Source organism: Rhinolophus sinicus, chromosome 5 (assembly GCF_057876585.1).
Source record: "Rhinolophus sinicus isolate RSI-liver-muscle chromosome 5, RSI-T2T, whole genome shotgun sequence".
Classification (NCBI taxonomy): domain Eukaryota; kingdom Metazoa; phylum Chordata; class Mammalia; order Chiroptera; family Rhinolophidae; genus Rhinolophus; species Rhinolophus sinicus.
This window is the reverse complement of record NC_142505.1, coordinates 56,039,976-56,057,246: the sequence shown is the minus strand read 5'-3', so window position 1 is coordinate 56,057,246 and position 17,271 is coordinate 56,039,976. Positions and strand designations below refer to the sequence as shown.

At 49.9% G+C, this 17,271-nt stretch overlaps 1 protein-coding gene across 1 annotated transcript; it reads left to right on the top strand.

The window, feature by feature from the left end:
- The first annotated feature begins 5,815 nt into the window (after positions 1 to 5,815).
- On the top strand, positions 5,816 to 11,621 carry FEZF2 (FEZ family zinc finger 2). Its single transcript, XM_019728366.3, has 5 exons — positions 5,816 to 7,998; positions 8,367 to 9,279; positions 9,615 to 9,749; positions 9,937 to 10,069; positions 10,952 to 11,621. The coding sequence occupies exons 2-5, from the start codon at positions 8,425 to 8,427 to the stop codon at positions 11,209 to 11,211; spliced, it is 1,383 nt and encodes a 460-aa protein (XP_019583925.2). The 5' UTR covers positions 5,816 to 7,998; positions 8,367 to 8,424; the 3' UTR covers positions 11,212 to 11,621.
- The last annotated feature ends 5,650 nt before the right edge of the window (positions 11,622 to 17,271 follow it).

Here is a 17,271-nt window from a genome sequence, read left to right as displayed (position 1 = left end):
CTGGTCTTGTCTAGGGCCAAGACCCAGTGAGTGGAGCTCTAAAGACTTGCCAACGCTTTCTATTAATGCCAGTTCCTACAAACGTCCCATACCCCATCCTCCAGTCTTCAAACAGATCCTCTACTTCTCAAGGCAACCTGCCAGACTGTGTCTCTGGAAAGTCTAAAGCAGTTCCTGGCCTGAGGTTCTTCACCTGGAGACCTGGGCAAAGAGTACATATCCAAGTTCAAAGCTGCTGCCCCACTGCTGAGGTCTTAGGTGAAAAGAATGCTTCAAATGAGCTCCCCTGATTAAACATTCTTGAGCCCAGGGAAGTTGGATCAACTGTCCAGGCTCCTATGACAGTTGTGTTAGAAGTTTGGATGCAGCTTGTTTTAAAAAATCCATACAGGAGGCCAATTAATTGATGTGGTTTTCTGGTCCAGAGGAAGAAATTCAAGGTGCATTACTCAAGAAGCAGGTGAGGAGCATACTCTTTGGGGAAATGTGTGAGGGAGGCAGGTCAGATAAATTCACACTGATTATTCACTTCTTTAACAAATATAGAGACATTATAATAGATATATAGAAATGTAAACAAATAAATGTATTTGACAGACATACAGAAGTATAACAAATATATAGAAAATATTCAAATAGTAAATGTATACGGCTCAACAATATTCATAAACCAAAACCCTGATCAGAAAATAGAGCCTTACCAGTACCCCAGAAGCCTCCTTTAATGCCCCCAAATTTTGCCTATTTTTTTTAACTTTACTTAAATGGAGTAATGCAATATATAGCCTTTATATCTAGCTGCTTTTGTTCAATATTATGTTTGTGAGACTCACTGATGCTGTTTAGCATAGTAGTGATTTGTTGGTTCTTATTGATGTATAGTATTTAATTTTGTGAACATACCACTATGTATTTATGATGGTTATTTATGATAGTTATTCAGACAATTTCCAATTTAGGACTATGACAAATAGTGCTTCTATGAACATTCTAGCACATGTCTTTTGATGAACATAAGCACACATTTCTATTGGGTATGTACTAGTTAGGTGTGAAATTGCTGAGTCATAAGGAATGCAAATGTTCAACTTTAATAGATGCTGCCAACCAGTTTTCAAAGTGTTTGTCCCAATTTACACTCTGCCAACAGTTTAGACTAGTTGTTTAGCTCTGGTTTTCTAGTATGGTGGTTAGGAGCACAGCTTCCCAAAACGACCTCTTACCAGTTATGTGACCTTGGACGTGTTATCTAGCTTACGAGAGCCTCAGTTTTCAAATCTGTATAATGGGCATATTGATTACATACACTAATTTCATAGGGTGAAGTGAGAACTAACTAGAGTGGGTATTTAGCTTAGTACTGTGTCTGGCCTGTAATAGGCCCTCAGTAGTAAGTAACCATCCACTAATGTCTAAGTGGCTTAATCCACAAAGAGGGAGGGTCTGTGTGTGTGAGGGAGACAGTGATAGAGGCAGCAAGATTGATTCATTCTTGGTGGAGCTCTATTCAGCATTTTTGCAGTTCCCATTTTGTCTTTACCTAAGTTAGACTACAAACTCCTTGGGTGAAGCGTGCAGACAGAAATATTTACCCAGGTGAACAGAAGATGGAATTCGGCTGAACATGTAAAAGCTCAAGAAACCAGAGCAGGGAAGAATTTTTTCATTTGCATGCACACCTGGAAAGTTTCAAACCAAAACAAACCAAACCAAACCAAACCAAACAAAATACAACCGAGAGATAGATTCGCTTGCGAAGGGATCCCAGCGTTTCAGGCTCTTATCCAATGGACCATCCAGGTCAGACCTACGCAGTCCTGCAAACTTCCAGAAGTTTGGACGAAACTGAAATCAGTTCCTGTCACCCCATTGCCCCTTCAGCCCCTCCTTTACCCTGCCGGCTTCACTCGTGTTCTCGGCACTTAACGCTAACACCTTTGGGCAGGCTCCACCGTGCAGTTTAACTAGCTGCCAAGTTAAATAAAGCGGAGGCTCCTAAGCGGTCTTCCCAGGAAGTCAGAATTCGGCATCACCGGAACTAGGCAGGGCCTGGTACTCACACAAATGCCTTTTTATTTCATATGTGTTTTTAAAATATGCATTATACACACTCATATATGTATATGTGTATATAATATGTATTTAATATATCCCAGTTGTTCTTTAAAAACGATTGTTTCCTTTGGGTTGCACATCAAAATCGCGTGGCAAAAGGAAAATGCGTTTGCGCGAGGCGACTGTGTTCCGCACTGCGCCTCCCAAAATGACACGTCCGCTGGCAAATTTGGGGGCGCGGGTATTGGATCAAATTCCTAATTAAGTGGCATTTCTAAGTGAAGGGTTGTCGATAGCAGTATATATAGATCCACACATATATACACAATATGCATACATATGCATATATATGATATATTTTAAATATGTGTGTGATTATATTTGCCTCCAAGGCAGAGAGGAGAGCACATCTAACTTGCAGGGTAAAGACTGCAGATCTGCTCTTTTGGGAGAATCCCTTTGGCCTAGAAGCGCGCGCACTGCCCAGATTTCCGAAGACGCAGCGAATGTCCTCTGAGGTGATCACGGAATGGGTTGGGAGGATTCTGGAAATCATGACAGGTTTGCACCACCACCCCCATCCCCCACTGGCTACAAAACCGGCTGCCCTTGGCTTGTAGGTGCCTCTCCTTTTCCTGGGTGAGAACGAGTCTGTGGGTGCATTGAGATTTACAAACCAGTCCCCGAATACAACGGGTTCTTGCAAAACAGCCGCCCGATGCAGTGGGACGGGCGCTCGGCCACCTCGGCTGTGGGCGTCGCAGCCTCCCCGAGGACGCGGGCAGATGCAGACGGCTCTGGCCCATCTGTCCCTGGAGGCCTGGTCTGAGACTGTGCTGGCGCGCTCTGTGCGGGCACCCGGAGCCCGGGAGCTCTCCAGGCGCGACTGGCCTCGCCTGGCCGGTGTGTCTGGGACTCTTTGTCTCCCGGCCGCACTAATCCTGCAAACCGCGCGCACGAAGGCAGAGGCCCCTGAGCCTTGAATGAGCCCGCCACTGGCAAGCCGGTTCGAATGTTTTCAATAAAATGCTTCCGGGGGGGGGGGGGGGGAAGGGGGTCACAGAAGAATTTCTCTTTAGGAGTTAATCTATTTTCAGCGGTTAAGCGCAGCACCATGTAAATCAGATCCCAAATGTCCCTTTAGAAAGAAGTAAGGAAAAGAGGGAGACTCCTTAAACCTTAAAGTTTGTTTAGCTTGGTTCCCGCCCCCCCCCAAAAAAACAAGTTACAGAGGAGCGGGGAGAAAGAACATCAAATCTACACAGTGGGTGTTTCCCCAAACTCAGCCGCCTTAAGCATATTGTCTGCCCCCAAGCTGTTCAATTCCTGGGAAGATGGTACAGGACAATGCATTATGTATTGCAGCCTAATAATCAGGAGAGAAAATAATAGTATTTTAAATAATAGTGTCTCTTGGCATCTAGAGCCCAGAGATACAAGCTGCCAGGGCTGGAATTACAACCCCTTTTTGGAGTAAGACGCTTGCTTTTCCCCTCTGTGATCCCAGAAGTGATGCAAAACGTTCGCTCAAGAAAGGGGTTTTCCTCTGAGATTGTCTACATAGTGGAAGGCATTTGCTAAGTCATTTGTCCTAAAGTGAGGGCTATTTCAGGCATTAAATTTTTTTTTAAACAAAAGTCATCATTACAGTGTTCGGGTTAGTGACCATAAAAAGGCCACTGGGAGGGGGCAGGAGGAGAGGCTCTATCCGCGCCAGTCATATTTAATATGCTTCCTACAAGAGAAGCCCCTGAAAAATCAATAGACAGCAGCCAGCTGTGCTTAAACTGCGATTTCAATTAAAACATTGAGCTCCATTGGGGTTGAGCCTGGATCCCCAACCAGTGCTGTGACAGTGGCTTGGCCGGGGTGCGGCGTCCCACAGCCCCCAGATGCCCGAGGTCGCGCGGTATGGGCCAGGCCCAGCGGAGCCGCAGCCGCCGCCGGTGCTTGGCACCCTGCTCTGCAACGTGGGAAGAGCACAGGCCGTGGAGGGGCGTCAGGCCTTACTCTGGCAGTGTTTCCCCACCGCAGCCGACGTGTTGAGGCCCGAGCTTGGGCCAGATGGGCTGAGGCGAAAGCGTCTGGCTTTCCGCTGAAGCGCAGGAATGAGATGGGCACGTAGCTGAGGCCTCAGAATGGAGGAAGACCGCACAGTGGGCCCAGACCTGGCAGGCCAAGAGCGATGGGCTGCAGCCCGCGCCGTCCAGTGAGGCTGGCCGCCGCCGACCTGAGCTTCCCGGGATTGCGGGAGCGCAGCGTGGGAATCCGGCATCTGGGGCGCAGAGCGCGCTGAGGCCTAGTGGGCCTTGCTGGGGCCTCGACCGCGTGCCCCCAAATCAAGTGGCTCGCTTGGTCCAGCTGTCCGCCCGAACGCACCCGAACCTCCAACGTGGAGTTTGTATACCAGTCTGCGTTGGGAGAGAGACCGGGACTTTCATTCAGTTTGTCACCACGGTCTCGGTTCACTTGGTATCGGAAAACCATCGTGTAAAAGGAGAGGACTTCTTGGAGCGGGAGGTTTCGGAAAACTTTATTTTCCACGAATGGATCCACACCCTTGACACATCTGCTTATCCCCGGAGCTTCCTCTTGCCCTTCATGTCGAGTTATTTTGGATTCTTTTCTCCTCACTGAAAATGTGTAGGTAGAAAAAGGTTAACTGTTCTCTCTCAGGACCCCTCCAACAAGTCTCTAAAATTGTCAAATTTCAATTCCTATGGTTATCCCTCTTAAAAAAAAAAAAAAAAAAAAAAGCATTTCAGCCTCAAAAGAAAGAAAGACAGAAAAAGAAAAAAGATAATGCAATTGAGAATGAATTTGGAGGATTGGGGGGCTGCGAATTGAAATCTCAGCACTCCCTCCACCAAGCGCCATGTTTCCCTAGGACTCTATTATTCTGCCTGAAATCATCTCGTTTACAGAAAATATTTGTTTGCACTATTAGTTGGTACTGGAGTTAATTACTCAATGTGTTAACGTGAAGTAATATGTATAAAAGTAGGATCAGTGTTTATTGTGTGGGTGAGCTGTTGAGCGGTGCTTGAATAAACTGCAATTAGGGTTAGATAGAGATTAATTAACATGTGAGTGGCAAGGTGTAAAATAGTTTCCAACCCTCCACTTCAATATAATCTGCAGGCGAGGGAAGAAGTTTGTGGAAGCTAATTAAATACTTTCATAAAAGCCAGTGTATTCACCCAACATTTGGAAAGAAAGGCGCATTAGGGGCAACTTGTTTTTACCCAAACGTTTTCTTTCTGTGGAGGTAGCACTCCTTTGTGATGCCGGGAGAGATGGCTTATGCGGCTACGAAAAGAGCTAAGGATGGCAAGGCAGGTTCGCAGGAAGACTTTGGGAGCCTTTCAGCCTGATGGAGCTTTCAAACCAGCATATCATTCGAGCTGCGGCTGAGATCAACAATTACCCAGTTTGGAAAAGGGGTTGGGGTACAGTGCTGATGGCTAAACGGGCTTCACTGGGAAGTCTGGATAGAAATTCAGGTTTTGAGATCCTGTGGGGTCTGTTTCAATGTCGGGGTGAGTTGTTGGTTTGTTTCATGTTTGGTGGTGGTGGTGGTGTGTATGTGTGGGGTTCATCTGTGTTTTTGTTTTCACATTAACATAGAGATGGGGGTATATTGGTCTGGAATTGTGCCTCTCTAACATCTAAATGAAATGGGCTGTATGGAAATTGTCCTCCAGACAACAAGCCCTTTCTAGCTTCAAAATCTGGAAGTTGGGTGTGGGGGGTGGGGAACAGACTCACCACCGCTGAATTTAGGGGCAGTTTCTGAGCTTGACAGGCTGAAAAAATTAACCTTCGGCAGTCACCTTCCAGGCCACTTTCCCTCAGAGACTTTTCTTTGTTCCCTCTCCTTGCTTTCCAAGTACACTTTTCCATTCTCTTACCTGCCATGTCAATATCCTGTTGGAAATTGCACTCAGAGGGTGAGTGAGTAGAGAGAAGTTCTGAAGGAAAAAAAAAGGAGTGATTTGCCTGAAGTTAAAACTAGACCTTCTCTTGTCCCTTTTTTTCCCTGATGATTTTCCGGGGATGTTTTGCAGCAGAGAGGCCGCGGTGGAATGCTCAGCCCCTCCAGAGTGAAAAAGGAGAGGGTTAGCGTCCACCAGCACTTCCTTGGGCTCCACAAGATCGTGTGTCTTTGGAGATGGAATTTACTATCAAACTCTCAACCTTGTTTGCTCATATTATACCCACCATAATCCTCTTAAACTGTGGTTGCGGCTACAAAGCTCGTGGTCTTGCAAAAGCCGGCTGGCAAGATATAATTGTCCCGCAAACAAAACCATCCAAAAGTATTTTTTTAACCATGCACCCCCTCCTCCTTTCCTAAACCTAATTCTCTCCCTCGCTGTCTTGCTAGCCATCCCCCTCCCTATAAGAACCCTCAGCTTCGACCACTTTTGTTATCGCCAAGAGCACCGGGCCTGTTGAAAGTGCTGGAGCGTCTTTGAGCAGTTTGTTGTGATACGCAGGTGGAATGGTCTGCAAACAGATGAATTCAGCCCCTCCAAACCGAGCGCGGAGCGCGCTGCTTTTGTGCGCCAGGCACAAAACGCTGAATTCCTCCGAACTTAGTTGGGGCCTGTCTAGAAAAGGCCCTTTTCTTCCTTCTGCTTGTACCTCTGGCCACACTAAGTCTCTCCCGTCCCCCTTTAGGCCCCCTCTCTCTCCCTTCTGATAATCCTTCTCTTTATTTTAGAAAAACACAAAACCCGGTTCCACGCGGTGCTTTAGTGGCTAAAAGTGAAAGAGCTGCCTTGGCAGAATTCAGCTCTATGAATCACTTCGGAAAATTGGTTCGACTGAATGGCCTTAGGAGGAAAAACGTTTTAATAGGATCCAGGGGAGATTCTGCTGTTTCAATCTGCTCCTTAAACAGGTGGAGATTGGACCTTCCCAATTATGCAAACAGCAAGTACCCATCAGCGGGGAGAGCTGCCCTCCGAATCCTCCCCGCACGTAGCCCTAAACCAGCAGCAGAGCCGGGCTTTGCCTCAGACACCCGATCACAAATCAGCGATTCTGATCGATTAGGATCTCAAACAGTTCTCCAGCTTGCGGTGCTGTCTCCCGCAGCCGCAGGCGGGGAGCTGGCCAGAGAGGGGGAGGCGCACCCGCTGGGCGCCGAGGTTCCAGGATCTGGGCTCCGGGCCTTGCTCTTCCCCTCGCTTCGGGGTCGTCCTTAGGCAGCCGAAACTCTCTCCCGACCTCCGACGCCAGCCAAGGCGAGCTCGTTGTTTTTGCATAAATTAATATTTCCCCATTAACAAGTTCCCCCCTCTAAACGCGGCGCCCGCGTCCATGCGCCACATCCTAATGAGGTAATTATCATTTGCGCGTGTTCGGGGCTGGCGCCGGCTCCGTGGGTAAATGGCAGTTTATTAGCACGATGCCCAATTCGGGTGCAGAGGGCTAAGGGATACTTCGGCAACTAGACGGACACCCAGGGGCCCTTTGGGAAGGCGAGTCCAAGATCCTCTGCCCTCCCTGCGTCCCCCAAACCTGTAGGCCCCCAAAGTTGTGAATCACGCACGGAACTCTGCCTGGGTTTGGGCTCCCCCCCCCCCTTTTTTCCACCGGCAAAACCATCACGATTCCTCCCCCTCCCCCTTCCTTCTCTTCCCTCCTTCCCGATTCGCGAACCGCTCGCACTTTCCCAAGGGGAGCGCGGGCGCCAGTTGCCTCCTTTTAAAGTTTGAGGGGCGGTGGCGGCCGGCAGGCGCAGGGGGACACAGGGGCCGCTACTGGAACTGCGCCGCCGCCCAAGTCATTCCACTAGAAGTGACTTCATGTGATGTCAGCTGAATGTAAAAGACAGTGATCTCACGCGGAGGGGAAGATGTTTGCCATCAAAATGTGACAGAGGAAACACGCTGCATGGCTCGGAACGCATCTCCTTGGCGGTGGGGGAAAGAGGTAAATGTAAGGTGGTTCTCCTGGCCCTCTGTAACTTTGCCCCTTCACTGTCCACCTCCCAGCACGCGTGGAGGAGGCCGGGGTCCAGGGAACGTCTCAGGGGGGTTAATTTGAGACTCTTCTTTCTCTCGCTCTCTTTTTACCCCTCTCTCTTCTTTTCCTTTGTAAACCCTCCCCCTTCTCCCCTTTTCAAAGTCCCAGGGCAGGGGCTGGTGGGTTCCTTTGCGCGCCGGGTTAATGGGCGGTAATTTGGTACCCTTGGGTGCACTTTGTTCTGTCCCTGTTCATTTGAATGCAAATGGATGACCTGGACCTGACAAGGTGCTTATTAAATTGCGGTTTCCCTCCCTGCCTTTTCCGGAATGCAGACTTAGAGAAGAGTGGCTGCACCCTGGCCCAGACCGGCACGGCTCGGCTCGGCGCGCCATGGCAAGCTCGGCTTCCCTGGAGACCATGGTGCCCCCGGCCTGTCCGCGCGCTGGAGCATCGCCGGCCACTTCCAAGACGCTGGCCTTCTCCATCGAGCGCATCATGGCTAAGACGTCGGAGCCCCGTGCGCCCTTTGAGCCCCGGCCAGGGGCGCTGGAGGCGGACGGCAGCCAGGGCAAGAAATTGCTCAACCTCTGCTCGCCGCTGCCCTGCATGATCCCCCTCCAGCCCCTGAGCTATGACTTGCCGTCCAAGACGCTGCTCAGTTACTCCGAGCTCTGGAAAAGCAGCCTCCGGGCGGGCAGCAGTGGAGGAGGAGGCGGCGGCGGCGGCGGCGGCGGCGGCGGGGGGGGCCCGGTGTGCGGCGCCAGCGGCTTGTGCAAAACCAACTGTGGCGTGTGCTGCAAGGCCGAGCTGGGCCTGGCGCCGTCTGCGCTGCCCGCGGGCAGGGTCATAAAGCCGCAGGTCATCAACCACGCGGTGGGGCTGCCGGCCAGCGGCTCGCTCTACTACTTCAACTACCTGGACTCTGCGGCGTACCCTCCATCTGAGCTCCTCGGCGGCCACCTCTTCCCGTCTGGCCTCCTCAACGCACAGACCCCCGCCGCCCTGGCTGCGCACCCCAAGCTCTTTTTGCTGGAGAACGCCAAGTTGGCCGGCCTGGCCGCGGACAAGTTCCCCCATCCGGCCCCCTATGCCCATAAAGAGCGCTTGCCGGCGCCTCTGGAGCAGGTGCTGAAAGAGAACTCGGCCCTGACCGCCGAGCGCGGTGGCGTCAAGGGCCACGGCAAGCTACCCGGGGCCTCCGCGGATGGCAAGCCCAAAAACTTCACCTGCGAGGTGTGCGGCAAGGTGAGGCCTGGGGTCCGTGGGAGCTGGGAGGGGTAAGCAGCAGTAACTGCTTCCCTGAAGGCATCCTGGCATTCCCCTTTCTCAAGTTTAGAAGCTCCCCAGTAGCTGTTTACTCAAATCCGGGGCCTCAGTTTCCTGTTCTGTAAAATGGGGATGCCGTTGTCAGTGGCCACACAGGACTGGATGAGCTGTGGGTTGGAAAGCCCTTTGCAAAATGAAAAGGGTTCTGTTTTCTGAAGTGGGGTGTTGGTTGGGCAAGGAAAGCTGTGGCCTCCGCAGGCTGATGCTAAACTCTCCGACAGACACACACAAGGCCCCCTCGTATCCTTCCATAGGTGTTTAACGCTCACTATAACCTCACCCGCCACATGCCGGTCCACACCGGAGCCAGACCGTTCGTGTGCAAAGTCTGCGGCAAAGGCTTCCGCCAGGCCAGTACGCTGTGCAGACACAAAATTATCCACACCCAGGTACGTGGCCCCGGGTCCAGCCCGGCCAGCTCGCAACACCCCGCGCCGTTGGGGAGAGGATAGCCAAGGGTTTCCCTTACCCCTCCCGTGGGGCCGTGTCCCTTTAAGGTGCCCCTTCAAGGTGCCCCCGAGGTGGCCTCTCCCTGCTTGGCACTCAACCTCACTGTGCGCGCGCCCCTCTCCGCAGGAAAAGCCTCATAAATGCAACCAGTGCGGCAAAGCCTTCAACCGCAGCTCCACGCTCAACACCCACATCCGCATCCACGCGGGCTACAAGCCCTTCGTCTGCGAATTTTGCGGCAAAGGCTTTCACCAAAAAGGTAACGTGCGGGGCGAGGCCCTCTCCTCATCTCACCTCGGGACTCCGCGGGTCACCGCTAGCGGGAAAGCATGAAAGGATCCGGAGAGAGGGAGCGTGAGAGCTGCAGGCTCGCACGCAGCATTTCTTTGGAATCGGGTTGTGTCGGATTCGGGTGGAACCACTCCCCGCGGGGTTAGTAGACCTCTCTGGATTCCGGCTGTTTGCACAGAGAAACTCCGAATTTGGGAGGTAGAAAAGAGGGAAAGAAAGTAGGAGAAAAAGAGGGTATTGCCCTGTGGAAAAAGCTTCCCTTTGTAGCCGGGATTCCCCTTTCAAATGAAAAAAAGAAAAAAAAATTCGAGGCAAAATCCACCTCCTGGGAATAACTTAAAACTCAGGGAAACCGCTACTGTCCCTTATCCTGCAGCCCGGCGCCCGGCGTGGATTTTCCAAAGCACTGTCAGATCTCCAGGTCGTAGTTTGGGGACTAGAGGGAGTAATTCTTTTTAATGAGAAAAAAAGTAATAATAAGGGAAGAAGCCAGGGTTCGTGCTGATTTCTTGGAGCCAAGCTGCAGCCGGGAGCAAGACCCGATGTGTCTCTGGGCTGCGCAAAAGTTTCCTGGCGGGTCGAGCACAGCGGGAGGGACGCGGAGGGGGCGACGAGACCGGGCGGGGTAGGGGCTCGGGGCGGCTACGCGGGACTCGGCCTTCCAGCCTTGTCGTGAGAGCCCGGGGCTTGACGCATACGAAGTTTGACAACTTCTTCACTCGGAGAGGTCGCGCCCGCCTAGCCAAGCGTCGCCTTCTCTGCGCGGGAACCTAAGCCAACCCTGGGACGCCCAGACATCCCCCCTCATTCCACTTCATCCCCCCACTTTTTTGTTTTTGGTCTCCTGTAGGGAACTACAAGAACCACAAGCTGACCCACAGCGGCGAGAAGCAGTACAAATGCACCATCTGCAACAAGGCCTTCCACCAGGTCTACAACCTGACTTTCCACATGCACACCCACAACGACAAGAAGCCTTTCACGTGCGCCACTTGCGGTAAAGGGTTTTGCAGAAACTTTGACTTAAAGAAGCACGTGCGCAAACTCCACGACAGCGTGGGCCCCGCCGCCCCCTCCACAAAGGACCTGACTCGGACAGTGCAGAGCTGAGAGCTACTGCCTCGCCCTCCCTTCTGGCCCCATCCAACCCCCAAACAGATCACACGTATAAACTTATTTCTAAAATTAAGAGGGAAAAAAAACTATAGCAGAGGCTAAAATCTATTTATCGAAACCAGCATATTTTTGGAAAGCTAAACGTTTCCTCGATGACTGGAAGCAAACGAGTGGCTCCCACCTTTGTATATGCAGGAAACTTATTTAAACCCTGTGCGCCGAAACGTATTTAATTCCAGGCCTCGGCTTCTCCTTCGGGCGGTGGGTTTTAACCCCAGCCTGTCACGTGAACACCCGGGAAGAACTCGGCGCCCCCAGCCATCTTTCTACAGCAATGTAAATCCTCCTGTACAAGCGAACACGGAATATATACATATATCACTCAATAAACAGAATCATTAGTGCGCGTTTTCTTTCCCCCCTTTCCCCTTGCCGCGAGGTCAACTCAGCAACTCCAAAGAATGAGAAGGAAACAGGCGTTTATAGAATTTCCCTGCCCCAATGCGACTTCTTTTGGGGCGCTGGGGCCAGTGTGAGGCCAAAGCGGTGTTCCTGCGGCGCTGGTGCGTTAAGACCCCACCCCTTTGTCCCCACCCCCCCCAACCAGGGTACAAAGGCCTACATGTGATGCCAAGTTTCTATTTGGTGACTGTTCCGACGCTTGGAATTCTGGGTGTTGCCTTATTTGGGTGAGAAAAAAATTTTTAAAGGGGTTAAAAGTGGCGGGTTGTTGGCGAGCAGGTTTGGGGTGTGTCCTGGAGCAAAGCGCCGCGCCGCAGGGGGATTAGCTGCGGAGGCACTGCCCAGCCGGGGCGCTTGTGGGTATGTCCCCTTTTCCAGGCGACTTAAAGGGAGCAATTCTTTCTCCCTATTTTTCCTGGGGGCGAGAATTGTAGGCCAAGGGCCTGCAGCCCCGCCAGAGCTCTGGGGCTCCCTGGCCCGAGCCACTGATCTGGGACTGGACTCCGGGTGCTGTGCGCCCTGCCACGGGAGGGCGCACCCGGGCTCTGGGAGCTCTTAGCCGCCGCCTCCCGCTTCCTGATTACCGCGCGGTTAGCCCATTTCCTGAATAGCTATCTCCGCCGCCGAACTCGCTGATGAAATGATCTCACGCTTGCTTCCTAAGTAATGACCCAAATTAAGAGAGAAAACAGAGACCCTTCAAACAGCATTACATTAATCATCTAATCATTCTCAGGAGGGGGCCGGCCGCCGCTGCCCCGTTTGATCCGAATCTGGATAATCAAGAGCTCGGATTACTGGCTCGGCGCGCCGGACACCCCCCCACCCCCCACCCCCCCACACACACTCTTAATATTCGCGCGGCGATTCAGCCCACGTCTTCTGGAACAATGTTCCTCAGCGCAGGGAGAAATGCGGCGCGGGGCTGGGGAGTACGCTTCCATAGAGCCTTGTCATTGCAAGAACTAGAATGGCAAAGACTGGGCGCTGATCGGACGCGGATTTCCTCCGCAGGTGGAGGTTATTTGGAGGGAAAGATGGTTAATGAGAAAGGAAACCCCCAAAGTAACTCTGAGCGTGACTTGAGTGCTGGTTATGCCAACGCCCGGTATACAGTAGGCATTCAGGGCTTCTCGCGCCAGGGGCTTCCACAATCAGGTACTCGACACATATTCATTCTTTCGAATGTTCCCAACAACCCGTAAGATGGGGATAATTATTCCCAGTTTACGGACGAAGAAATTGAGGCAGACATATAAGTTAAATGTCATGCCCAGGGACACAGGACTAGGTAGGGTCTGCATTCGAACTCCAGGCTAGTGGGGAATCTAAACTGCTTTCAGTTCTTGTCGGTGGAAGAGGAATCTCCAGGTTGGGACCCGAGGAAAGACATTCGACTGCTGAGTAGAAGCTTTGCCCTGGTCACGAAGGTCCCCGGCCCCGGTCCAATTCGCAGACCCATTGCGCGGGGAAGAATTGTCGATTTTGTTTGCACAGAGGACGGCGACAGCTTCCTCAGGCTGTCGCGGGGGTATTTTTAGTACCTCCGATTCAGAAATAGGAACGTGTACATTAGAATTCCATTTCCTGAAAGGAGAGCGTCCTCGTTTTTTTTTTTTTTTTTTTGTATCCTCCTCTCCCCCCTCCCGCGTACCGCCCCCCCGCCCCCCCGCCCCAAGTCTGGGAAGACGCAGCCAGGGGAGGGGGGACTAGGAAGCGAGGAGGAATTTAAATGTTAGTTTGTTCTGGCTGCAGTTCACTAAAGGGAGATTGGGACCCGGAGGGATATGCAGATTTAACTCCGAAATCTTGGTAGATGCCACAAAACCCAGGAAACCCCACGATGGGCGAAGAGGACTTGGCCGCTAAGGATATGGAAATATCGCCTTGCTTTTCCCAGGCATCCATCCCCACCGGAGTTGCGGGCTCGGGCTGGTTTGAGTAGTGAGCGCCTTTCCTTGTTCTCAGAATAGGTTTTATTAGCCCCGCCTCATATACAGACCCCTTCGGGAGCATTTCTGGGAGATCTTGGGTGCGCCATGACTGTCGTCTCAACCAAAATCCTTTCCTTCTTGCACTCCTGAAAGGATCCTTTGCAGATGTGCTTCTTGGAGACTAGACAATGGTCAGGACAATGCCCCCCTCTTTATAAATAGTTCTAGAACTTTGGGCAAGGGGCAGACACCACACAAAATTTAGTGCAAAAGCATCTTATTAGAGAATTTGGTTAAAAAGTTGGCCTGCATGTGGAAATTGTGATCAAGTCCTCCTCTTTCCCTTTAAGAAGAAAATATACATTAAAAAAAAATGGGGCACCCCCATCCAGTGAAATAAGTTTCTATCAAGTGAGAGAACTTTGAGAAATTCTTCTGCAATAAAAAAGACTAAAAGTGTGGCCCATCTCATAAAACTGGAGAAATTTGTTTCCAGGTGACAGTTCTGAAGAGGAGTGAAGACAGCATGCTTGCAAACTAGATAGCAAATGAAATAAAGCTAATGGGGGGCGGGGAACAGGAGGCATCTCTTTTGGACTGCTCATCTCTGCAGTAATTGTGGCTGTAGGGCAAACCTGAGCAGAATTTCTTGCTTACTCTAACTTCCTTGAGGTTGTTTCCTCTTAACCTGATAGTTACTTAACCTTCACACCAGCTCCTGTCAATCGCTCTCACCTGAGAAGGTGTCATTTCACATCTGGTGGTAATTGTAGATAAAGAGTTCATCTGTATCTTTAGTGCTTAGCTCTGCTTTCCACAGGTTTGAAGTCACTCCTCCAGGTTTAAGATATCTGCTTCCTTCAGGCATGGGCTTCAAGAAAGGATTCCTCCACCTGAAAAGTAGTGCGAAGAGAAAAGAAAACTTTTGCCTGAATTACTAAACACCTTTCAGAGTGCAAGTTCTGAAGTCAACGCTAAGTGCTTTTAGTAACCATCTTACTAGGGATCCTTTTTAGTTACTCACCATGCATGGGAATTGATGAGTGAAAAGTCTTTGTTTTCTGACTTTTTTCCCTCTTAATGTTAAACTGTTTGCATGACTTGTAGTTTGCAATATTAATAAGTGACTTAAACAAGGTAGTCATCAGCTGCATATTAATATTTTAACCTTGATTAAATTGAAGAGGCCACCCTTAAAAATATTTGAAAAAATAAAATTGCGGGGGAGGGGAATCCTGTCACAGACACAAAAAAAGGCTCCAATTATCTTTTCCCCTACAAGATGTTTGTTCTGTCCATGACTGCTCACACTTCAGCAATCTTGCCAGCAAGACTCAAAAAAAAAAAAAAAAAAAAAAAAAAAAACCTCTCCTTCTTCCAAAGCCACAGCCTTGTACATAACAGATTGTACAGTCCTATTGCCTTAGGCGGGTTAGAGGTTCCTCTCTGCAAAGAACGACACAGAAGTTGCCAGCATCCAGACATATTTGGGGGAGCACTGTGCTCCTTCTTGCCTTGGCTGCAGAAGTGGGTCTATAAGGTCCCCATTTTCCTATTTGGCTCACAGGAGGCTAGGGGGCTGCCTGAGCCAGGCCCAAGAGTTAGAGCAACCAGGCATCCAGGTGTGCTGGTGCTGAATGGGCTGGGGGAGGGAAGGGGAGGAGTAAGAGTGAGGGTGGGGGCTGCCAAAGAGAGGACAGGAGTCTTGAGAAAACGCTGGGAAATAAACAACCTCAAGGCAGCTGCGTTGCCCTTTTCCCTGCACTTCCCTCTCAAACGTCTGAGCAACCAGTTTGCTCCTAGAAACATGTTAATTGCCAACGGAGCTCATTAAGGCATGCACATGCAAAACACAGCAAGAAAGATTAAATGGACAAAAGCGCAATAATGAACTGTCAACAATCGGGCCCATCTACGAGACCAGGATCACTCAAGAATGAGGCATTTAGAGGCAACAAAGGATTGTCTGGGACAGGAAGAAAAGACGACCTAGACTTTTGTTTAGTCAACACAATTGATTACAAATGAGAGATTAACAGGATAGCTTCAGATTTTTTAAAAAAGAGGCAGAAAAGAAAAGTCCAATTAAGTCCACCGAATGTTAACTACATTGCGTTCCATGCCTAGCCCCAAAGAAATTCTCATTAAACCATCCCTGGCGATCCCTTTTGGAAAGTAATTTGTCTCCCTGATGGAGCAGAGAAAGAGAATCGTGTAAAAGAAAGCGTTAGTTCTTGGCACAATGAGCTTAGGAGACACACTAGAAAGAGCCAAAGGGGGAGTTAATGAGCATCTGACAAACTGCTTGGATTCAGGCCTAGAGAACAGCGATGAAAAGATGAAATTGGCCAACAACTATTCTTTATATCAAACATAAAAAGGCCAATCTGAAATGGGGCTGCTCAAAACTGGTTGAAAGCACATAGCCCAAGAAAAGGAAGCCACGGCAAGGCTCCTGGGTGGACACTAGACAGTCAGAGACAGAACTCAACAGGCCATGAGCTAGGAAATCGGCAGAAAAGTGGGCTCTCCATCATAGAGGAAACTCCAACCACCAGCCCCAGGTCTTTGGAGGTGCTGATTTGAAGCTGTTGGTCCCCCCACCCCTACCCTCCGGGTGTACCGTTCATGAGTGAAAAATGTATCAGACTAGCCTTTGAGGGTTTCCTAAAAGTTCTGGTGATCTGGTCATTAACTCCTGGCATTCACCAAACTATTCCTCTCTCTTTTAGGGCCATAGGCCCCATCCCCCAGGGGCACCATATATCACCAGTTCACATTCAATTCTTCTACTCCTCCTCCTAGTGACCATTCAAAACCCTCACCCCAGGTGACCGCCTTCCTAATTCTGCAGAGGTAGCAAGGAAATGAAAACTGATCACACATGGCTTTGTGGCACAGGTCACGAAGTATTTAAATTATTTCTCATAGTTGTTCATCTGGCTTTAAGGAACCACCTCATTTTAACATTTCCTTTTTTGGAATAAAGTAGGTCAATGGTATATATCGATTTGAGACATGTAGTACATCTTAATTAAACATAAACGTCCAGGCACCCCAACAGCAGAAGTGTTTTGGAGGTTATTTTACATTCAATGTCCAGTAGAGCCAGATGAACATAATCCAGCAACTGGGGTGGGGTTTTCAACTGAGTCCACCAGCTAAGGAACCCAGAACAAATTCTGTGCTTCCTTAATGCTTTATTTCTTCCATCTTTGACGTGGGACCAGTGCCATCTCAGATACTAGAGTGCAGCATTTTAAATCTTGATTCTAGGTTTTGTATTCTTACTCTCAGATCCTAACAGCTATCACATTTCTGAAGCCTTGGCTTGCACTTCAGGCTTTGCTCATGCTTCATGGAAAAAAAACTATATTGGTGTCTAGAAGTAAAGAATGGAGAAGTAGTATACCAATTCAAAATAAAAACAGCCATCTAAGATTAAAGACTAGTGCTGGTTTTCAAAGCACGGAGGTGTTATAAAATCTAGAAAGGTGCATTTCAGGGAAAAGGGGTGGGGAATGAGACTTTACTACTGCAGACAAACCGGAGTCTGATATAAATAGTTCTTCACCAAGTCATCCTGTCAAGGCTACGTGCACTAATACACTGTCATCATTGTTTCTCTCCTTTCTTCAGTGTTTTTAGTCGTAGGTCA

Coding starts and splice junctions, on each gene's coding strand:
- FEZF2 (XM_019728366.3), top strand. CDS start 8,425: ATGGCAAGCTCGGCTTCCCTGGAGACCATGGTGCCCCCGGCCTGTCCG. Junction 9,280..9,614: donor CCTGCGAGGTGTGCGGCAAG/GTGAGGCCTGGG, acceptor ATCCTTCCATAG/GTGTTTAACGCTCACTATAA. Junction 9,750..9,936: donor ACAAAATTATCCACACCCAG/GTACGTGGCCCC, acceptor CCCTCTCCGCAG/GAAAAGCCTCATAAATGCAA.